The sequence below is a fragment of the Drosophila albomicans genome, chromosome 2R, assembly GCF_009650485.2.
Source record: "Drosophila albomicans strain 15112-1751.03 chromosome 2R, ASM965048v2, whole genome shotgun sequence".
NCBI lineage: Eukaryota > Metazoa > Arthropoda > Insecta > Diptera > Drosophilidae > Drosophila > Drosophila albomicans.
Window position 1 is genome coordinate 14723927 of NC_047631.2, and position 24709 is coordinate 14748635.

At 37.9% G+C, this 24709-nt stretch overlaps 1 protein-coding gene across 4 annotated transcripts; it reads left to right on the plus strand.

Annotated features, from left to right (window-relative positions):
* On the plus strand, nucleotides 1–23053 carry LOC117575630 (tachykinin-like peptides receptor 99D). 4 transcript variants are annotated; one of them, XM_034259907.2, is made up of 11 exons: nucleotides 2–489; nucleotides 9946–10362; nucleotides 13043–13281; nucleotides 16471–16645; nucleotides 18025–18154; nucleotides 18250–18332; nucleotides 18674–18824; nucleotides 18982–19178; nucleotides 21667–21806; nucleotides 21890–21955; nucleotides 22045–22381. In XM_034259907.2, the coding sequence occupies exons 2-11, from the start codon at nucleotides 10154–10156 to the stop codon at nucleotides 22263–22265; spliced, it is 1611 nt and encodes a 536-aa protein (XP_034115798.1). In that variant the 5' UTR covers nucleotides 2–489; nucleotides 9946–10153; the 3' UTR covers nucleotides 22266–22381. The 4 variants fall into 4 exon arrangements, with proteins under 4 accessions (XP_051863089.1, XP_051863091.1, XP_034115798.1 ...); XM_052007129.1 differs by having other exon boundaries at nucleotides 1–489; nucleotides 21667–21955; nucleotides 22045–23053; XM_052007131.1 differs by having other exon boundaries at nucleotides 1–239; nucleotides 21667–21955; nucleotides 22045–23053.
* Nucleotides 23054–24709: the final 1656 nt, after the last annotated feature.

Sequence of the window (24709 nt, forward strand, 5' to 3'; positions counted from 1 at the left end):
CAACGGCAAACTCGCGCGCGAACAGTTCGAAAAAGGCGACGAACGGTGTCGCTTGTTGTGCCACTGTGCTGTCAATTGGGATAACTTGGAAAATGCTTAACGCATGGAAAATGCCGGCGGCAACATTTTTTTCGTATCGTATCGTAATTAAATTTTGGGGGCCAGTGAATTGAATTCCAAATTGAATTTTCTCTAAAATAAACATAAAAACATTAAACAATTGACCAGTGCAGTGCAAGGTGTGTGTTCCGTTTGTGTTTATGTTTTTTGTATCTAGCAAATACAGCAACAAAATAATAAAATAAAAATGAAAAATTTGATTATGGCCCCTGCTTTGAATGGAACCAATAAATATTTACATAAAATCGTTGCTGCTTAAAAAAATAACACCATATAAAAATTATAATTTATGAGCGATTTAAAATTCTTTTACCCAACAAATTCAACACACATTGCTCATACGCCACGTGATTCGACAGGTATTTCCCGGTAAGCTGAAGATTTTCGAACAAAATTCGAAAGTACTTGAATAGTTTTTGTTGATCTTTGAATGCGTCAGTTTAGTTTTAATTGATTATTTGCTGAGCACTTGGCACACTCATTGTTATTTGAGATTCTTCAATTGCAATAAATGCGGATGCAAAATGCGCGGTTGAGTGAAAAGTGAGCTCAACAGGAAGCGTATACTTAATATTATGTTTCAAAGCCATCAATTTAATTCAAATGTTGCGCTTTTTACCATTTCAAACGAAATTTCACAATTGCCAAGGTTTAGTACTTTAAAGAACAGCACTTCAAGCGGACGTAAATGTTTTGAGTAAATATTTGAAATAAACGCAAAAATAATGTGCGTTCTCTAAGATAAATAATAGCTAAGCAAAAGTATTTTTACACTCAAAGATAATCATATCTTCTAAAGACATAAATATAAAACGCCAAAATAATGTGTATTTTTTGAGAAAAATAATAACTTTGTAGAAGCTCAAGATAATAATATTTTAAAAGGCATTAATCTAATTAAATAATAATATTTTTAGAAAAAGTGAAATGAGTTCTATAATCATATCTTTTGAAGACATTGAGCTAATTTAATATTTATATTATTTAGAATAAACGCAAAAATAACGTGAGTTTTTTAAGCCGAATAATAGCTTAACCAAAGTATTACACACAAAGATAATTAGATCTTTTTAAGACATTTAATTTATTATGTTTTCTATACACAATTAAAACTCGAGATAAACCGCAAAACAAACTTCTACGCAATTTGTGTCGAGCATCGTGTGCTTACACTCGATTTGCCTGAGCATCTACAACGCCCAAAAAATATTCAAATCGAGTGAATAATAATTGCATATTAACTGAGCTTCGTGTTTTGTGCTTCTTCAGCTGAGTGCAACGATTGCTTTTTGTATTTGTTGTAAAAGCCAATTAAGTGAGAAAATCCACAAGTTGTGCAGCACAAAAAAATGAAATTGAAGAACTCAAGAACTTATTTGTGTGCTCGAGTAAATGAATCAATTAATATTCATTAATTAAGTTTGATTCGAATGCGAATTGCAAATTACATTTGATTATGCGGCTGAATGTAATTTCCGCCTGATTTTGCAATATTTTAACATAATTGGAATTCATAATTAAACTATCAGTTTTTGGTTGCGAATGCAGTCGAAACTAATAACAAAAGGAATAAAAGAATAAAGTTGAAACAAAGTTGTCCGACAGTTGAAGCGAAGCTGATTCTATGCATATTTATGAGTAACAAACATAGCTTTTCACTAGTTTAATTTTCAATTGTTTATGCATACAACAATAATCTATAGATATCAAAACGGATTTAGTCTAATGAAAATTTGTTTGGATTATGTATGATTTTAGATTTCCGTGAATTGTGGCAAATGTTTTTTGTGGCTTTGTCACAACAAAAACAAAGGCAAAAACAAAAAACAACTTTAATAACCAGTTGAAAATAAATAAATAAATATTGCAAACGTTGCTTTTCTTTTCGTTTGTTGTAAAGCGGAAACATAACTCAATTTTCTACCTAACTTTTTGTCTATCTCTATACTGTGTGCGTGTGTGTGTGAGTGTGTGAATGTGCATGTGTTCAGTGTGTGTGAAAATACATAATGTGGTTTTTGATACCGACAAATCTCGTAAATCAATCAAAGCGCCACTAACCCATCCAGCACTAAATATTTAATGTCGAAAATGACGGTCATCCGGCTGAACATTTGCTCAACTTGATTCCTGCTCTGCCAAATAAACGGATCAAAATGTGAGAGTGCAAAAGAGAAAGGGAAAGAAAAAGATAGATGGAGACTTTGTTGTTAGCCTAATTTAGCCAACTCACCAGACAAACGGTCAGCTGAGCTAGTAATAGGCTAACATAATGAAAAACCACGAGCACTGTGGGTCCGAGCTTAGTGCGACCAAAAAGCTCAAATCCTTTCAACACGAATTGCTTTTAGCGACCCCTGATGCCACGTCACATTAACGTATTGAAGAGAGTCAAAAGTGTGTGAGTGTGAGTGTGTGTATGAGTGTGAGTGTGAGTGTGTTTCGGCAGCCATTAGTTGAACTTTATGCGAACCAATGCGATGCCGTTGCGAATATACTTCATGTTTGTCCTTGGTCCACGGTCCAGGACCCGGACTCGGCCAGTTTCTACAGATTCAGTCGGCGGAAAGGTCTTTAAACGAATTAGAATGAATGCCATATCGTGTGCTCGTTCCCATTTACGTTCCCGTTCTCATTCTCGTACTGCTTCTGCTGCTGCTGCTGTGCTGTCATGCATCAAAACATTTAATTAAATTGGAACTGAAGCAACAAAAGCCCGGATCCTCTCATGCCTCTGCTCTATGCTCTGCCCATGGAGCCAGTGAAAAACTGGACAGTTCTTGTGCCCACTATCTTTTGCAGTATATGAATTTAAAATGAAGGTAACGGGACTAGGGACCAGTAAATAGCAACAGCAGCTACAAGCTGAAGTCCTAAACAACTATGTTTGTATGTCTGAATCATGTGCATATTTTAACGATTCCAGTTTGTTCCACAGTTTATAGTATTTCTTAGTTTTTTTTTTTTTTTTTTAGCTTTCAGCTTTCCAAGTGCTCTGAACAGCTTCACTCAACCGACAACTGTCCCATCCACAATTTTATCCTTCAGTCGGAGTCAAGTCAATCTAGCTGAGAGTGCGTGGCAAGTGAATGCTGTTTGCACTTGCAACACGTACTTGGTTACTTGAGATCTCATCGGATGCGATGGCATCGTCTGGACTCGCTTTGTTCCTCAATTTACACATAATTGCAATAAATTGACTGCTCACAAAGAGGCAACAGCAAAAAAAAATATAGAAGAAAACCGAACAGAATTTATTATATTCACCCTTAATACAGTGTTCGAGTTCGAGTTCGCATTCGAGTGTAGTTGCAATGTAATGTCTCTTGTCTGCGAATCGATTTGGATTTTGCCATACACAGAGACAGCCGGGGCATAAATATATCTGTTGGCCTCTTAATAAACTCAGTGGCGATAAGATAAGGCATTGAACGAACCTCTTGTATGTATTCTCGCTCGAACTTTAGCATTGGCTTTGGCTTTGGCTTTATTTTCTTGGCCTTGCTACATTCGGTGTACTTTATCCGCTGAGGCGTACAACAGGTCGTATGAGTATCCTCTGTATCCTGCTCTACATACAGATTGTGGCTTTAAATAAGCATCATATGCTACTTATTGCAATGTCATGCATAATTCACTTTAATTTAAGTAACGATAAAGTTTTCCAAGGCGGAAAGGAAAAAGGAATTTCTTGTTCCACTTTTTGTTTCTGTTGTTTCTCGACGGCACTCGTATTCTAAATTTTGCCATAAAGAGCAATCAGCGTTATCAGCCCTTTGTAATATAAAACTGTAAGACTTTCTGACAAGTTCAACTTGCATGCGCTTTGCAAATTTATGAACACACAAAAGTTTGACAGCGTGTTCCTTTTGATTTAAACCAATTTAAATGATGATTTGCATACGCTAAATATAGACGAAATGCGAAGTCTTGACAAAGCGTTAAGTACAAAACAAAAGTGTTAAGTACTGTATGATTTTAGCTGATTTTCCCTCCCTCCCTCTGCCTGGCGCGGCGCATGTAATTGCTTTCATTTTAAATATTTTAATACACACGCAAACAAATTAAAAGCGCATAAACAATTTATCTCACGCCCACATAGACACGGTTTCTCCTCATACTGAAAACAGATTGCCAGCGACGTATAGTATACAAAAGATGCTATATAGCAGATATATAAATATATATGTATGGATGTATGGATGTATGGATGTGTGCGTACCCCTTTTATTCCAGTATTGTTTAGCATTTTTGGCCGCTTTTTGCGAGGTGCGAAAGAAGAACGAAACACACATACCCCCGACACTCGTAAATACATTTTCGGCTGGAGCAGCTCATGTAGCTCATTAAAAAATGATGTTTTGATGAATATATATTTTGTTGTTGCTGTTGTGTTCTTTTTTTCTGGTAGGTCTGGTCTGGTCTGGTTTGGTTTTTGCGGCCAATTTATAGCATGGGGTATTTAATTAAATTTCATTTCACTTAAATATGTTTTTCGTGTGGGAAAATTAAAAATGCTACGTGCTCGTTTAGAGCCTCGACTGCTCAACAACGGCAACAAGCAAACACGCTGCATACATACGCAATAGGCCTTGGTAATTACAATTCAAGTTCATTTCCATTGTGCTCTCGCGGAGCAGAGAAACAAAAGCTCGAATCTGTAATGAAAAGCAAAAGTGTTCGCTGCCTCAGCCTCAGTCTCAGTCTCTGTGTTAAAGCTGCAGCCCACCAAAAAATGGGGGCTAGGCGCATTTTAGCATTAAATTGTTTTAGAACTTTGCCACGCCATCTCAATGGAGTGACAGAGTGCGAGTGAGAGAGGGAGGCGGAGAGACAGTGACAGAGTGAGAGTGAGAGAAAGTGGCAGAGTTCGGAGTGTGAGGTGAAGGTTTGAGCCTAAAAGTAGACCAGCATGCCGCATAGCGACTGCCGGAACCCATTGCTTATTGACATACATACTTACACATGTGTGTGTGTAGCACCCACACATACATACCTACCATGAGGGCAAAGTTATAGCAACAATGGGGCAACTGCCTCGAACACACACACATAACAAGAAAGAACGTTGCAATCCAGTGTGCTCGACTGTGAGATTCCCGCTACCTATTTTCAATAAAAGCAAAACAGTGCAAGGACGGTATTATCGACAAATTACAGTACAGAAAAAATACTAAAGGCTATGTGTGGTATAACGCCAAACTACTGCATTTTAAATATAGCATAGAAAACAGTAAAAAAGACAAAAATACCCTAAAACTTATGTGTGGTATAACGCCTAACTACTGCATTCAAAACATACTTAGAAATATATCAGATTGCCAAACAAAGCAGTGAAGACACGACAGCAGCAACAGCATTCAATAACTTTTAAGATATTTATTTGATCTTAACGAAGTTAAGATAATAATAATATGACTGTTGTTATTGTTGCATGTAATAGAAAGCATTTTACGCTTGCTGAAATCTAAATAAACTTAAGCTGTGCAACAAAAACAAACGTTGTCCAAAATTTGGGGCTTTATCTCTTATAATTTCGGAGATCTAGGCGTTCATACGGTCAGACACACAGACAGATAGACTTGGATATATGTATATCGTCATGGCGTTGACGTTGATCAAGAATATATCTAGTTTATGGGGTAGAAAATATCTCCCTCTCCATGTTACACCATTTCCTGTTGGCACATAATTATAATACCCTTTTACTCTATCAGTAGCGGGTATAAAAACTCTTTTATTATTGCACACATATATTTATATACATATGTGTAAATGTGCTCTTTTTGCTTCTGCTTCTGTATCTGCTTTCAGTTTTACAGGGTGCACACACACCCTGCACTTGACTTGTCAAACAAGCATTATACCCTATGATTCAGTCAGCACAAATTCCCCCGAGCTAGAGGTCATCCAAGTCTGACCTAAATACATGTTGAGTCGATAGTTTACAAGCGTAATCCAGGAATTATCATATAAAATGACTCAGCGCTTCGTGTCAAACGAACCTGGCATTAAACGAATACCTTTGGCTGTAACTATTTTACTGCACTGTAACTCTTTCTCATTTTTTTCTATGAATTTATATTGAAAAGTGAACAGAGACTAACAGCACGACAAATTCATTTAGATGGTATGCAGTATATGCCATAAAATATTGAATAATTCTCAACACACTGCACACGGCGCGTATACGTTATCTGCCCGCATGTCGCATCGGATAGAAGAGAGTGGTGAGATGGCATTACCAAACCATTGCCAAACTTGCGCTTCCATCCATCTCCCCAGGCATCAGCTACCGTTGAACAACAGTCTGTCTGGCTGTGACTTTAACAGTTTTCAACAATCAACTCGACGGCACGTGACAGTTGGGCTATTTTTCAAGTCAACAAAAAAAATAATAAAAAAGAAAAAAAATAGAAAAAACGAAATCCAATTTTTTGTGATTATTGCAAAAAAAGTCATCACTCATCAGGTTCCCGAAATGTTGAAACTCTACGCTACTATGTTCTACGCTCTCTCTCTTTCCCTCTCTGTTAGTTTAACAAATATTTTGTGCACAAATATTTTTAGTTGATTTCGTGGGGCATTCGTGGCCATTGCAGTGAGTGTCTATCAGAGTTGCGCTTTATAGTTCATGTTGCTGAAGTAGTTCAGTTGTTCAATTTCAACTGAACTAACTTTTCGTTCCAAAAGTTCAATTACTTCGTTCACTCGTTTAGTTCAATGAGCCTTGTTCTATTCCGCTTAGTTCTTTTCGGAAATATTTAGGAACATTTAGATCGTTACTGTTCGTATTAGTGAAACTTAATTTTATGTTCATTTTTATTATCTGGAATTTCTTAAATTTTAAAATATTTGATTAGAGTGATGCGATGTGTAAAAACGTGCAATCAAAGATCATGTTCAGATGATCAATATTGGCACTAAAGGAACGACCAAAAATAATAAACGATTTAAGCGAACGTTAATAAAACTCCATTAAACTAAACGAGCCATTATAAGAAACGATCTAAACGAATGACAATTTGACTCAAATCAATAGAATATAAACGACCATCAAAAATCTAGTTCGTTAGTTCAGTGTTCGATCGAACTAGTTCAGAATGATGCGACACAACACTACTGTCTACTATAACATATAGCAGTTTAGTCTAGGGTAGTCTTGGGGTTGTTCGGGTTTGTAGCGCGATGCCAGAGTCTGGGTAGCTGCCAATTATAGCCAACATTCTTTTGAAGTTTGTTTACATTTCATTAAGACTACAATGCCCGACGAGTCGCCACAACTGCAACGTAGTGCTGTCTCCTCTTCACTCTCTCTCACTCCTTCTCACACTCTTTGGCTGGTTCTCTGCTTTCAGTCGCATCACAGCGAATGCATAATATTGCCATATGTTTTGTTCGCTGTTAAAGTATGCGTGGCGTATACGTAATTATTGTCAGCGCCGGCAAACTTGACAGTAATTGATTTTTGCATTTGTTTAACAACAATTTTAGCCAACGCGAATGGAATTGAATTTGAAAATGTCGGCAGATTAATTGATTAACTGCTTTGGCCACATAATCCAGCATTATTAATGAGCAGAGGGCATTTTCATTTCGTCGGCATCATCTGCTCAAGCGCGAGAGACCGAAACCCATTTCAATAAAGAAAAAAAACTGAAAATTCATTTTCATTCTGTTTGCACTTGAAAATTTGTTTGGTATATTTCATTCTTTTCTGTGGAATTTAAGCATCATAAATACGGAGAGTTAAGGGCTCAGTCGTCGCTTAATTTGGCGAAAAATGTCAAACCATTGGCCGGTGGTGCTTGTGGTGGTGACGATGATGATGATGATAATGGTGGTAGGGTGGTTGGGTGGTTGGGTGATGTCCTCATTTCGTTCAACTTCAAGAGGCGGCCAGAGAAGTCTGTCTGACGTTTCCGTCACTCGCAATTGTCTCAATCTGTCAGCAGCAGTTTCGGTTGGCGGTTGAAGGGCGAACAGCTTAAGAAGCTGGCTGCCACCGTTGCCACCGTTGAGTTCAGTTCACTTGCCACTTGCCACATCTGTTGGTCTTTTATCAAGCAAAGAAAAAAAAAAAACGAAGAAACTTTAACTGTCATTGCGAGCGACAAATAAAGGGAAAGTAAAAGCAATTTTCTATGCCAGAACGCGCCAGTCACCAACATTCTCATTCTCAGTCTCAGTCTCTGTCTCAGGCTTAGCTTTACCTTGAGGTAACAGCTACAGGTGAGTGAATCTAGAGCTCTGGGGACAAATTTATATAAAATGTTTGTCTCGAGTGTGAATGTATATATGGAATTGGATTAGTTTTTTTTTCTGATTTTTTTTTGTTGGACCTCTTGCTGCTTTTCATCAATTGTTTCAATGCTTATTTGTCCAGGCAACAAAAGAAAAACAAAAGTAATTGAAAACAAAGCAAAATTGAAAAGTCTATTTTTATATATATTTTTATCTTTCTTGCTTCATTCGTTTATAAAAACCACAATTGTTTGTATTATTAATTGCATTGTTGCCGTGTTGAGAGAGATTTTGATTAGATTTGCCACAAAATGCGAGTTAAGGAATTAATTTTTAATTTACAATGGGTATCTTTAAGTCCACCATGCTTTAGACTATTTGTGTTTTGAGAGTACTAGAGATTATTTATCAAAGACAAGAAATACTTCTCAAATGTTTGTCGAGCTGATTTCAAGTGTTTTTATTGATAAGCAATTGAGTGTACTCATTGCCATAATTCAAAGTTTGGAGAGCAAACTTTGATTAGAATGCGACATATCAAACTCAAACTTTAGTTCAATTTTATTTCATTTTCTTTTGCTGCAAGGTAAACGTAATAAAAAGTAAAGCAATAAATTAAAATGTATTTCAAATTTTTGTTTATTATTTCTTATTAATTAGATATATAATAGATATATTTGTGGTATTCAATCAAAAAATAACGGGTGAAAGTGAATGTGAATGTGTAAATTGAGCAAATATAATATTTTGAAGGTTTGGTTGTGAAAATTGCCAACACAAATCTTTATTGACGTGTTTGCTCAAATGCTACAATAGAAAAAGATAAAAGACTTTATCACAATGGTCATTATCAGTTTGATTGTTGAAGCCGCGTTCAATTTCCATTTATATCAGAAATTTTATTTATAGAAAATGTTGAAAGCTGATTTAATTTTCTTTTGATATTCTAAGCAAATAAAAACTATATATATTCATCATTAAAAATAGTTTAAATGCTGAACATTTTAATTTGCATTTAAATGCTGCCTAATTAGTCAATGTCCAGCTTAGAGTGCCGAACTTTTAATTGTCTTTGATGTTTACAAAGTTCTTTGCTAATTTAAAAGTTTGTCCAATGAAAAGAAATTGAAATTGTGAAAAGTGGAAAGTGAAAAGTAAGTGTGTGTGCGTGTGTTTTTTGAACTTTAAAGGTAGCCAAGCTTATTTACATTTGGCTACACATGAATCCTGGAAAAGCCTATTATGCTATTATGATAGACGAGAATGTTTGCAAGAATCACAGAAAAAGTTATTTGCTGCTTGTAGTTTTCAATGGAAAAACCGCAACTGTGACAAATACACAAATCAAAATTCAATCGCAATCGCCACACAATGTCAGTGGTAAATAAAAGTCGGACAGAGAAATCAAAAGTTTAAGTCGACAAAGAGGCAGACAGAAAAGAAATGCAGACACAGACTCACAGAGTGGTCCTATTTTTGTGGTTGAGTGAAAACACGAAACATCTAAGAATTATTTTTGCCTTTTAGTCGCCTCAAAATGAAATTAGTTAAATGTATTATTGTTCTCTGTTGTTGTTGCAGGCACACGAGCAAGCAAATGGAAACCAAATAGGAATAGGAATAGCAATTCCCTCCAAATAAAAAAAAAGGACACGCAACATTAGTCAGAACAAACAAAGGGAACGCGAGGCCAAGGACAAAAGGGGACAACGGGAGACTCCCAGAACGCCAGTTAAAAGACTGGTCTCTGTCTCTGTGTGTCTCCGTGGTGGAACATCCGTCACTCGTCATGGAAAACATCGATGAGCTGCTGGACAGCAATGACAGCGACCATGGCAATGGCGACATCAGCTACAGCTGGAGCAACTGGAGCACTTTAGCGCCAGCCATCATCTACAATGCAATGAACAGCGTCATGGCTGTGGCCAATCAAACGCCACTTCCTGATTTCAATCAAGATTTCCGACACAACAGTCTGACCTACAATCTGAGCCGGGTGTAAGTAAACATGGTGCCAAACAAAGCTATGCCAAGCCAATGCCTAATTATGACACAAATTGAATTAATGCACAACACACGCAGCCATTAAACGACTCTCCAAGATGGTCAAAGTTCTAAGCTCTCTTTCTCTCTCTCTCTCTCTCTCTTTGAGTGCCTCACACTCTTTTGCTGAGGCTGCTTGATTCAAGTAGATGAACTTGCTTCACTTGGACTCAATTCGTTTTCGCTTTGTGTGCTAACCATGCATATCTAATGACTCCACATTGCGGCATCCATTCAGCCATTCACTCAGTGACTCATTCATTCATTCAGTCATTCATTCGAGCATTCACTCACACACACTCGCTGCAAGTCGCCATTCAATCAGTCAAGCATTTCCGTTTACTCTACCCAGCTCTTTGGCTTTTTATTTCCGTTTCAAATACATTACATTGATGGCCCCCGCACACAACAATAACAACAACAAATACACATTTCGCATTTTATCTATCCGATTGTCGCAGTATGTGTGTGAGGAGCTGACTGCAGAAGACGACATCTTCTGTTGTCCCCTGGGGAACAAAAGGCATATTTTATATTGAACAGCGAGCATCGCGAGTCTCAATTTGATACATAGCAAAAACAGGATATGTTAACATTGTAAACGCTAACAGAGTCTGCTAAGTTAACAGTTGATTTTAATTAGAAATATAGCGCAGATTCCAGATAATTGACAGTTGAATTTTAAATTATATTTCCATTAATATAAGCTAAAGTCTTAAAACAGTTTTGGTATTGTAACATTTTGTCAAAAATCATAACATTTTGCATTTCATTAGTTAACCATTGATATTTTTAACTATACATTAACATAATAAATATTCTAAACGAATTTTATACATAGCGAAAACAGCATTACAGAGCCAGAGCTGACAGAATCTTCTAACAGTTAACAGTCGATTTTAATAACATTTTTAAAGATAGCATTAAATTAACATCCTATTACCGCTTAGCATGAAAGGAAATGTACTTTACTTAATTTATTGTTGCTTTTTAAAAATCTTAGGGTATAATGCAGTCAGTCAATGCTTTTAGAGCGGGCTTTTTTACATATTTAACGACTACGGCAGTCGTTTTGCTGCAGCTCAAATTTGTTTACTCCTCCCACACACACATACACACACACACACACAGCCATTGACTCTAGCCACATAAGTACTCGCTGCCTCGCCTAGCCAAGGAAATACAGATATGTAGGGAACACAGAAAGAGAGGGCGCAGAGGGACAGCGCTGGGAAGACAGAGATAATTGCTGCGTTTGACGTTTTGGCAATACATTTTCTGAGGTCCTGAGCGGCCTTCAAGTTGCAGGCAAATGGCAACGGCAATGGCAATGGCTCATCTAGGATGGCAACGACATCTTTAAGTTGATGTAGTTGAAGTACGACGTATCTTTTGCTGCTGCCGCTGCCGCTGCTGTTGCCAATGTTTTCTTTTTATAACTGTTTATTTGTTTGCCTTGCCGCCGTCGCCGCGTCGCATTGTGCGCTCTTGGGCTTAATGCAAAAAATCAAAACACACCAAAAGAAAAGAGCTCGACAATAGCAACAACAACAACAACAACAGCATAGGGCCACAGCAACAATAACAGATTTATTTTTTATTTTATTTTTTACCATGACATTTTCGTGTGCCTGCGGCTGCTGCATGAAATGGTTTTCTTTAGATTTTGTTATTTTATTTATATGTATTTTTTTTCCTTCTTTTTTATATGCGCTCCTCCCACTCGTTGTGTGTGCCTTTGTGGGCGACTGAGAAACTAGCCGCCTTGGCAAAAATCAATAATCCTCTTTGCACTAGGCCAATAAACAAAAGGGGACTTATGCAAATGGCCCCCGAGTCCACGTTTTTGAATCCATCACACTAAAGTGATGAGAATACATATTTTAATTGCTCTGAAGAGCTGGCCGTAAACACTAATGACACTAAAAACAGCAGCAGCTCAGTCTGCATTCCCCTTCACAGTCCTTTGCACCCTTCGCAGACAGCTTCTTTCTATATAGAGAAGAGAGAGAGAGATACGAGAGCAAGCACACAGCTTACATATTAAATTACTTGTGTCCGGGGCCCTTAACGAGCCGTATAACACGAGGCCGATAGACTCGCACATATTAAGAAGGAGCCACACACACACACACGCTTTTCACTCGCTTGACAGACGATGCGTTGTGGCGCCTCTTTGTTGCCTCTCTTGCACGTGCTCTACTTGGGTTGCCTCTTTAAACAATAAACCACTAAATCTATGTCTCAGCTTGTGTCGCCCTTTGCCGTTTCTATGTGTGAATTGCCTATTTAAACACACAAATACACACACACACACAGAGGGAGAAAGTGAGCTAAATAAACAATCGGAGACAGAAAATATTAAAAAGATGTCGACTGCGAAAGAGACTGAGTAGTCGGAATGGTTTCATGTCGCAGAAGGCGCACACAAAACACGGATTTGTCAACGCACGCACAATTACATACACCTAATATCCTGGCAGCAACAGGACACCACACTTTGCACACTCGTTGTGGCTTAACACACATAATCTTTATGTCAGCGTAATACAGCATTGTTCTAACACTCTTGCTTTCTCTTTCTCTTTCCCTCTCCCTTTCTCTTGCTCTTTTCTATTCTCATTCATTCACACAGTTTGCCCACTGGCATTACGGGTCTAACAGCCGGAGATGTTGGCTTCGGTGTCAATGGCGATCACGAGGATGCCGCATCGCCGGATGCCAAGTTTGCCTTCGTGGTCCCGTGGTGGCGTCAGGTGCTCTGGAGCATACTCTTTGGTGGCATGGTAATTGTGGCAACTGGCGGCAATCTAATTGTCGTCTGGATTGTGCTGACCACCAAGCGGATGCGCACCGTGACCAACTATTTCATAGGTGAGTGCCCAACGAGGCGTATACTTAATGCACATCACTCATACGTCATGTGAACTCTTGTGCCTTTGCCTTTAAGCTTAAAGTTCGTCAAGTCCAATTAGACGCTGAACGTGCTGAATTTATGAAATTGTTAGCTTAATCAAATGCTCAAGGAAAATGGTGAGTGTGTGGCAATGATTAATGAGGCATTCGCCTGACGGCACTTTTAAGGACTCCACGCTGCATTGCGTTGCAATTGTGCAAATGCAAAGAAGCGAAGCCATAAACTATAAAAGAGAAAGCTAATAAATGAGATAATCAAATTTTGCAAAAGAACACTTTAATGCAATTAGATATGCCGCTGCTTAAGGTTTTTCGCTTTTGGGCACTTTCATTAAAAGCAATGAAAGCAAAAGTCCGAGAGTTAACTAATGAAATTTCTTGTCATCACAGCTTGAGGGCGTCGTTTGGGCTTCCATAATGATATTATGCTGACAATGCTCTTTCAGTTTTGATTCGCTTTGTCGACGCCTTTTTGCCCTTCTCCTTCTGCTTCAGCTTCTGCTTCAACTCATGCATATGCCATATTCGAGTCATTTATTTTATATGCAAGGCATATGAGAGTCTGCCAGTGTATGTGTGTGTGTGTGTGTGTGTACTTTGACTACACATGTATTTGTATGCATTGCATTGCAACTGCCATTGCCAAAACCATTAAAAACAAAGCGTATAAAAATGCAACAACAGCAAACTAACCCCGGCCAGATGCTGTCAGCTGACTGCCTTCCGACAATTGTCACACACACTAGCATACACACACACACAGTCGTACACACTCTTACTATACAGTCAACTGCATAGTCGAAAGCCCGGCGGCCTTATGCATGCGCTAGTTGACAATGAAAAAGGCTGACAAAATAGTTGCACTGTCAGCCATAATGGCGTCTGAGAAACAACCTCAACCCCAAACGCAGGACACTAGCAGAAGAAGAAGAAGCAACAACTGCTGCATTTACAGAGCAATAGTTGACTTGACTTTGCTTGCTGAAAATGTCTTCAGAGCGGAAACTCTGTTGTTGGCATGCCCCCAGCCAAAGTACGGTAAAGACCGACAAGGAGACCAAGGAGACTCTCTTTCTCTCTGTTATCATCATCTGTCTGTGAACTGATTATTATTATGTAAACTAAAATGCCTTGAAGCGCGAATGGCTTTGCAGGCCATTATGGAATTTGCATTTGTAAATTCCACATTGGCCAACCTTATTAGTTGGCCAAGAGTTCAACGTTTAGTCAGCTTCTGCCTCTTATAAATTCAAAACACGCAGCAACAGAAAATGGAGATGAAGTTGGAGATGGAGATGGAGTTGGAGATGATGTTGGTTGAGCCAGGTTTATTATCAAAGCGAATCATTTGCATCTTTTGTGTTTTGTGTTCATTGTGCTATTGTTATTAGATTTTTATTAATTAAAACGAGGCCAAATCGATATTGAACTACGTGGCTGCTACATCGTCAGACTCCGCACAGACCGAAAACAAAAAAAAAAACAAAAAGGACGAGACGAGACTAAGACAGGTCGTTTGGCAAATGCGACACGTTCCTTGTTCTGGAGGCGTCAATGTTGGCCAAGAACTACACAGTCCAATGCCTCAGAGAACATTTGTTTTATTCGCATTGTTGCCGTCGCTGTTGTTGCTGCTGTTGTTGTTGTTGTTGTTGTTGTTGTTGTTGTTATTGCTGTGGGTGTTGTTACGAGTGTTGCTTTTTATGCTTATTTTCTCTTGCTGCTTATCTACATAGATAATGAAAAGTAAACAATGGGCAAAGGCAAGCCAGCCAAACTCATCGCCATCTCCATCGTCGTCGTCGTCATCATCATAATAATAATAATAATAATTTCGTCTCTTTTTGGCTACCAACGACACCACTTTTCTCAGCCCCCTCTCTTTCGGTTTCATAGTGATTCATTGGCATGTAAATCGTTACAAACATACTTACTATACTCGTAAAAACGCGAATGAAAGTAAGAATTATGGGTTTTGTCTCTCTGCTCTCACTTAATTATGCCAAGTCTCGTAGAGCTCTTCTGAGAAAACCCCGCCGTGAACTGCACTTAACTCTTTCGCTAATTATAAATGTACAGCGCATAAATAAACGTGAAAAATACAAGACAAACAAACAAATAAAACACCCAACAACAGCAGTTGCTTCTCTAACGCCCAAAAATTATTATGTACATATGGCCAAAATATGTTTTGTACCTTTCGTTGCCTTTTACCTTTTTATCTGAGTTGTTAAATAACTCTCGCTATACCCTGCATGAAATGCAAATGGTGGGCACATTAAAGCTATGCAAATATCACTCAACTTGCTTTCAGCTTTTCCTCTCGTTTCTTTTCTGTCCTTTGCTTTCCCTTTCCCTTCTTTTTTTTGCTGTGCGCTGATATTGACACTGCGTGAAGTTAAGCTGTGATTAAGGCATAAAGACTGCAAGCACAATATGCTAAACTCAGCGCAGTTTTGAGTCAGACTAAAAATATACAAATTATTCTAAATAGAGTTTTGGTATCTAGTAAAACTGGAATAAGTTTTGTTGTAATTCTTAATAGTGTACTTAAAAGACAGTTTCTTTAGCTTAGAAGACAAGTAAAAATTAAATTGACTTTTTCATTAAGATTCAAAGTAATGAAATGTTAGTAGTCTGACTTTGCAATTTATTAAAAACTTTCCTATACAAAGAAATTTAATGTAAAGCAATTATTTTGCTAGAATATTCATGAATATAATTATAAGAAATTAAATTAACAATGCTATAAATATTCTCTTTATCAGAAGTGAGGTAATTTTTGTGAAAATACTATATACCTAATTAATATACAAAAAAACACTAAAACGATTATATAAGCGCAGTTTTTATTAATGCATAAATGTAAGTCAACGAAAGCCAAAAAAAATGTTTTCCATTCTATTTCCGTCATTAAACCCACCAAGATTCAATTCTGAGCTTCGGTTTCCGTCTTCAAGAAGTATCTTTTAGGCCAGCATATCTTAAAACACATAATACCCACTTGTTGTCTCAGATAATTATGTGATTATTTATTTAGAATTCGGGTATTTGCAAGTGTCGCATGATTTCCTCGACTGAAACTAATCAAGAGCACCTGTTTACTTTCTTTTCTGTTTACTTTTGTCACCTGCTGCGTGGTCACAGTGAATCTCTCGATAGCAGATGCGATGGTCTCCAGTCTGAATGTGACCTTCAACTATTACTATATGCTGGACGGTGATTGGCCCTTCGGCGAGTTCTACTGCAAGGTATCGCAATTCATAGCCATGCTGAGTATCTGTGCATCGGTGTTCACTCTAATGGCCATTTCAATCGACAGGTAAGTGAGTTAATTCCCAACAAACTCCCAATTTATGTGTACTATACTCGTATATACATACATATATTTGATATATGCTCGTGTATAAGAGTACTCAACAAATTGCAGACGTGCGTGGCTCGTTTGCCAAGTTTTTAGGTCGCTGTGATTTGGGTGCAGTTACCCTTATCAATCTCTGACTCGACTCGGTGAACCCAAAAAACGGATCAATTTAATATAATGTACACATATGTAGTCATATGTATGTCTTGCATTTTGATATGTTAAGCCAACAAAATTGACAATAAAAAAAATAAAAATAAAAAAGGGGTAAGAGCATGTCAATAGCTTGTTGCGCTCCCAGATATTGTTAGCCAAATCGACGCCATCATTCATCGAGCCAAAACGTGAAGCTCGTTTAGTGGAAAGCCAACGGGGGATTTCACACAATAAGCAATCGAAACTCCAAACATTATGTGCAGTTCATCAATTCTGACAAGAGCCTGTCAAGTATCGTCCCACTTAAAGGTCTCACTCAATTGATTTAAATAAAGCTATGGAAAACAACAAAGAGCGTTTTTAAATTTCCCATTCTCATTTGTTGACTCCATTTAAATTCATTACGTGGCCAAAAGATTTCAGTTAGATTTCAGTTGAACTTTACAGCAAAGAGACTTCTAATGTTGCATCAAAATAAACTAATTTCCTTGTACCAAAATGCAACTGGGTCGAGTTCAAATTTCATTAGTTTCCATTAAGCGAGGAACTGCCAAAAATGTACCAGCTTAATTTGATTTTTGCCAGTACATGCGAGTGAAAAGGTTAGCTAAAGGTGTTTTATAAAAACACTCTCTTATTTTTAGACATGATCACATGCAAAGCTATAGAAAACTATATTAAGACTATTATTATTATTAACTATATATAGTATTTGAATTGTTTAGACATCAGCCATAAACAACACATACCAAAGAAGATTATGTTGATAGTATTTATATTTGCAAGAAAACTTCTTTTAATTTTTTATTTGAATTGCATAAACAGCAGAAGAACTAATTTTTAATTTTGTAATTCTTTAATATAAAAGGCAAAGTTTTTTCTATTTCTAGTTCTGTTTATAGAACTATGCTTGTTTATTTTTAATGATTGCATTGAAATGGTTTCACTTATGTTAACCTTAAGCAGTTTCAAATAATATAAACAATAATTGTGTGAGCTTCATATTTCCCCAATTCGATTCAATTCTGCGCTTCCCTTTGCAAGTTACCCAAAAATGATATCGCGAGCGCACTTAAATACATTTTTGGTTGCACTCATGCGAATTAAAATAATTAGTTTACAACGCAGCTGCCCCTTTTAAAAGTTACTCGTAGTGTATGTATACTTTTTGGATATTGCAGGTACGTGGCAATTATGAAACCACTGCAACCGCGGATGAGCAAACGGCGTAATTTGGCCATCGCCGCGGTCATCTGGCTCTCCTCGACTCTCATCTCCTGCCCGATGCTGCTCTTTTTTAAAACCGAAGAGGTGCTTATACAATATTTATGTGTGTGTGTGTGTTGCCTCTCTGACTGCCACTGACCAACTTCGCATCGCTTTTTGTTTGCTTTTACTGCTTTCAGGTGCCGGTGCAGAACACAACACGCAGCGTCTGTTTTCCTGAGTGGCCAGATGGCCAAACGAATCACTCGAAGCAGGAGCATCTGTAAGTATTGCAACTAAAAGGAATCGTGTTTGCAGTTTGTTGCACATGCAGCTATAAATCAGTAAATCAGACAATTCGAAAGATCTGTTTATCTGTGTCATAAAATGTGTCACACCAACACCATCACCACCAAACAAAGTCACATCGAAATGGCGCATAAAATACGCTTTAGAGCCATTAAGTTAGACAGCTGGATGGACTGTCATTAAATGTCGATTCAAATAAAAACTGACAGCACATTAGGCGGTTGTTCATTTACATACACGATGCGATAATGATAATGATGGCTTGTTACACTTATCTATACATCTGTCTCTCTCCCCTCACTCCTCTCTCTGTAGCTACAACATACTCATTCTTATACTCACCTACTTTCTGCCCATTGTCTCGATGACGGTCACCTACTCGCGTGTGGGCATCGAACTGTGGGGCTCCAAGACCATTGGCGAGTATACGCCCCGCCAAGTGGAGAATGTCCGCAGCAAGCGAAGGGTAAGTCAATGTCAAACCCCTTGCTTTCATGCATACAAAAATACGTATTAATGCGCTGCCCCAAAAAGTATGCTATGCTTTTTGTTAAACACTTTTTGCAATTTGCATAAATATATCGTTATACTAATTTCTACATATATTTTAATTTTCCGCTTAGGTTGTCAAAATGATGATTGTGGTCGTTTTAATATTCGGCGTCTGTTGGCTGCCCTTCCACACGTACTTCATTATTACATCCTGTTATCCGGCCATCACCGAGGCACCTTTCATTCAGGAACTATATCTCGCAATCTATTGGCTGGCCATGAGTAATTCCATGTACAATCCGATTATCTACTGCTGGATGAATTCGCGGTGAGTACTCTTACAATCAACAAGAGCAATGCTCTCAAAGGTTCCGCCGCCTCCTTTTGCCCTTTGTCAGACGACAAATTATGTAATTTGCGGTTGAATTAGCGTTGAGGGCGTTAAGTGCAATGCCACAGCCACTTGCGCCGCTCACTCAGACCCTTCACGCAGTGCCCTTGCCACAGCCACAGCCACACACAGAATGTTTGCCCACATTCCACACAGTTGGCTCCTCTAACGTCACTCACTTAGTCAGCTCGTCAGCTAGCCACTCGCTTAACTTGTTGGCCGGAAATGAACTTGACGCCCTCAACTCGTCATCATCATCATCATCACCATCAACATCAGCGGCAGCAGCAACAGCAGCAGCAGCATTATCAGCATAATTATTCTTATCATTATTTTATCTTCATTTGGCTTCGCGCATTTAGAAATCGTAAGTTGTCTAATCGCAGCGAGGGCGGTTTATCAAGTAGAATGAGAACAATACACTTCTTGCTCGATGCAGGATAATGAACAAAGTTAAGAGTGGGGGAAGTAAAATAAATGAAAATTAATTTTATTTACAGCAAAGATTTCTTATGTAATTGCTATTATTATTGCAATCCAGAGAAATATTTCAATTTCTTTCATTATTTGTCTGCCAAGCAGAACAATTCCTTTGATTTAGCAAACACTTCTTAAAGTTGATTCTCAAAAGAGTAAGAATGAGTAATTCCATACTAGCAAGAATAAAATCAAAAGGATAAAGAAGTGAAGACTAAAGAAGAAAATTAATCTTATTTAATGAAAAGCTTTCTGATGAATTTTGTATTATTATTTATGTATATGCAAGAGCATATTTTTTTAAGTTTTTTTATTTGTCTTCCAAATTCATGACGATTTTCTTTCATCCATAAATACTTCTTAAATGTTGATTCCCATTCTTGCGTAAGTTTAATTCACATAACGAAATATTCAATGCAGAAGGATAAAAAGTAAAAACTGAAATAAATTCAAACTAATTTTTTTTAAAGAAAAGATATTAGATGGATTTACTATTATTATTGCAAGGAGTACAATTCCTTTTCATTAGCAAACAAAAGTTGATTTTCACTATTCTATAAGTTTATACTTCAAATTGAAAACAATTTCCTTTCATCCTCAAACATTACTTAAATGTTGATTCTCACTCTTGCGTAAGTTTATTTTACAAAGCGAAATATTCAATGCAGAAGGATAAAAAAAGTAAGGACTAAAAAAAATATTAATTTTATTTAAAAAACATATTTTTGATTTAGTACTATTATTTCTACGCAAGGAAATAAAAAATCGTGGTTTACACTCTTGTGTAAGTTCATACTATAAATATTCGTTATTCACTCTATAGAGTGTTCACTGTATATACTCGTATTTTGAATAATTAGACCGTTATTTCGCCTTAGGCTCGTCAGCAGTAGGCGTTTGCATGTTCAGATTTCGATCAGAGAGTTTCCATTTCAAATTAATTGAGCCATCCTCGTTGAAAGCTATCATATATCTAGCATGCCATATGAGTATGCAACTAGTTTAGCAAACACACAGACAGACAGTGAGTGAGTGAGTGCCACATGTGGCACACAGTGGGGCCTGTGTTGTGCGCTACGTGGCCGTGTGCCACATCCGCTAAGGGGAAACGTAACTGATTGCAATTAATTTGGCCCAGTCAACATGCCAATGACTGTTGCTGTCGACGCTGCTGAAGTCATGTTGTATTGGGCGCGTTGCTGATGTCCTGCCGGTTTACGTGCATCGCAAAGTTTGACGCCAACACGTATCAACTCTCCACCCAGTTGTGGCAAACTGCGGCGCCCTTATGTAAATGATGAGAGTCCATAAAGGTGGTTGCGCTACCCTATAAAAGAAGGTGCACCAAAGACGAGTCTACTCAGCATATATTAAAGTCAAAGAAACGAACGACAAGTCGAGTATTCTTTACTCTGACTTGTTTATTATTGCAAGTACTCGGTGTCGAACTATGTGAGTGTGAATGGCGAGTGTTGAATGGTGAATACAGAGTGAATGAGCATGAATAGTGAAACGTAAATCAAGCAGGTTGACGTGCTACCAAATCATTCAAATGCCAAAGGTTGCTTGGTTTACCACAGAAATAACTGCAAAACCAGATCGAACTCGAAGAGAGAGAGCGAACGAGAGAGATGTCAATCATTCATTCGATTACACGTAAACAGAGATGGAATGCTAGCTGTGCAATGCAAATAACATAAACTGGAGCAGGTTGCCAGCTCCAAGCTGACGGCATCCTCTTCAGCTTGAGTCAGAGAACTGGCATATCTTTTAATGAACAGGCGAAGTTGGACTTGGTCAACATCTTTAGCATGCGCTGCTGATTATTTATTCCATTTTCATTTCCAAATGGATGCACATTGACCCGTCAAGACAAGTCACAAGACATGACATTGCTTCCTTGTTCCTTGTTGCTCATTGTTTGCAATTCGATGTAATGTATTTGCAGGTTTCGCTATGGCTTCAAAATGGTCTTTCGCTGGTGTCCTTTTGTGAATGTGGGCGCCGAGTCGCTTAACCGCCGAGATAATCTCACATCGCGCTACTCCTGCTCCGGTTCACCCGACCACAATCGCATCAAACGGAATGGTAAACGCTCCTGCGGCTGCCTAATGACTTCTGTCTTGATTCACGCACTCTCTTTTTGTTTTGTCTTTTGCTGCTCCAAACAGATACACAGAAATCCATACTGTATGCCTGTCCCGGCTCACCGAAATCGCATCGAGTTTCGCACTGCGGTAAGCGAGCTACGATTGCAATTTGAAATTGCCAGGGCAACTGTTACACAATTTTTGCAAAAACGATTCCCTTTTTCTTCTCTCGTCAGGTCTGCTGCGTAACTCGGTGGGACGAACTGTGGAACAGGTTGCCAGCGAGGGACAGCAAAGGCACTCGATGCCGGTCAGCAGAAACAGCGGAGGGCCGATTAGTCTGCGTGGCCACAGATCGCCGTATCAGCAGGAGATGCAGGAACGTTGGAGCAGCGACAAGTGCAGCAGTGGCATCAACATGGCAACAGAAAGTCGCACCACAAACCTTTTGCCTTGACAGACAGCAGCGGCAGGAACATCAGCAACGTCACCGGAAAGCATCGAGTTGCAGCTGCAAATGCAAGTCGTTTGCTCCTCTGGTTACAACAATAACTATCGTCGCATCAACAATGTGAACAATGTGGCAAACACAACACAGACAGTGGCTGATGACAAAACTTGGCTGTAGGTTCCTCTTGCGACCTTCTCCCAATCATGTCTCGAATTTATGTTTAGCGAATGGATACTGTTAAATACATAATTAATTGATGTAAATGTAAACCAAAAGCAAAATTAATTGATAGACTCCACACGTAAACGTCTTACATGCCAGACAGACAAGTGAGGCAAATCAATGAATTGAATGAATGAAAGCGTGCTGCCAACGGGGCGAATACGTTATGCGATTCGTGGAAATGATAACTCACTTATGTTCAGCTGCCATATCACATTTCATAAGCATTCATTGCGGCTACATTAAATGCGTGTTTAATACCAGAAACCAAAAACTATATATATATAATATATTATTTCGTTGATCTAAGTGCTAAATATAATGGATAAACCATAAACCAAAGTCATCTATGGATTTAAAGCAAAATGAAGACTTTATAATTCTATACGTGTTACACTTGTATATAAACTAAAACGTATCAAATACTTACTACATACATAATATATGGTAACAATTCTTTAACTCTTTAAGTTATGCAAAATTTATGTGTAAATATGAAAATAAATTGTATTTGTTTAGGCACGATTCAATGTCTGCCTCTCTGAGAATTGTGAATAAAGCGTCTTACTCAAATGCGATACTCGTCTTAAATTCAAAATTATTTTTTATGGCAGATTGATGAAATCCCAACCCATTAGTTGGCACTTGACACGTGGCGCCTAGACGACGCTTCTCCAAATCTCTGGCTGGCATAACTAACTTCATGTGCAGAGAGATGGAAGAAAAATTGTATGTAAATATAAATAATCCGACTGCTGCCACAAGGCAGACGTCGCTGCATAAACACATGCTTAGAGTACGGCTCCATGCAGATCTCTATGTACACCTTGAAGCTGTATTTGTGCGCTTGTCTTGTCGCCGTATCAATTTTTCATAAGTAACCATTTTTGAGCAAATTGCATTTGCCTTTATTTGGTTTATGTGTGCATATGCGTGTGTGTGCGAGTGTGTGTTGATTTCAGCGTGTTGATGTAATTGAGCATCTGTGCCGCCTGCCTCTCGAGTTCCGGAAAATTTCGCGTGGGTGCCCTTTAAAAATCGGCCGGAGGCCTTTGCTAGTAATATTTGCATAGATGTGCACAAAACTCTTCAAATGCGGCGCCCCTTATGAAATTTCCACTTTAGCGGAATAAGTATATATGCTTAGAAATAAGTATAGACATTTCTATTCCGAAAAGTAAATACATACATATACTTTCATGTGTGGAGACAAATCTAGCACTTCTGCTGAACAAACACTCCGTAATTTCTCATGCCTTTCATTTTTTAGGGGTTGGCTTACTTTACTCTCATTTCATCGCACATTTGTGTCACTAGATTTGCCTAAACTCCTGATTAATAATTGATTTGCTGTCGACTTGACTTGTGGCATATAATCATGTTTGTGTAACGTGCAACTAAGCAAAATGATTGCATAATTAATTAAGCATTCGCCAGCTGATTGCTTTTTGCATTTTCAATTGCTCTTTTTGGGAGTTACGATTAGAATTGATTATCGAGTCTGTATGTGCATTAATTGAACTGTATTTAGTTCATGAAGTAGTCGTATGCTTAATGCATTTGCACTACATTTACTCGAGAGGAAGCATCCGCTAGTGAAAACCATTTCCCATAGCATTTCTTTTGACATGCACTATGGGTAAGTATAAGTGTTTCTAGAATTCACAAATTGTTTTTAAACTAAGCCAGACGTTTTTATTCATGTTGTGGAATTATCCCTAAAATGTATTTTACTTAATGAGTTGGAATTAGAACATACACATTTGATTTCAATACGATTATTTTACCTTTTAAATATTTTTTAAATCGCGGAATTGTTATATTCGAACACAAAGAGCTTGTTTGAGCATTATTGTTTTTTCAAACTATTTTCATTTATATTTCATTTAGTTTTTTTATACAAAATAATTTGTTTTTCTGAACTTTTTGCAATAGCTGACCTTAAGTGAAAATATATTTGATATTTACATTTCTAGTGTTGATCGTAAACTTTTAATGCTTTCCTAATATAGTCTCAAACAAAAAACCTTAATTTCACTGCTTAGAAAACAAGTCTAATACTCGCGATATAAGAATTTCCACCATAGTGAAAACAAGAAGGGCCAAAGCCAAGCATCTGTTCATGACACAATTCGTTGCCTACTTTTAAGCGCAATGCAAAAACACAACATGCCTGCACATTACTGAGCGTCTGCAGTGTGTTTGCATATGTGTGAGTACACATGCAC

Coding starts and splice junctions, on each gene's coding strand:
- LOC117575630 (XM_052007129.1), top strand. CDS start 10,154: ATGGAAAACATCGATGAGCTGCTGGACAGCAATGACAGCGACCATGGC. Junction 13,282..16,470: donor CGTGACCAACTATTTCATAG/GTGAGTGCCCAA, acceptor GCGTGGTCACAG/TGAATCTCTCGATAGCAGAT. Junction 19,179..21,666: donor TACTGCTGGATGAATTCGCG/GTGAGTACTCTT, acceptor ATGTATTTGCAG/GTTTCGCTATGGCTTCAAAA.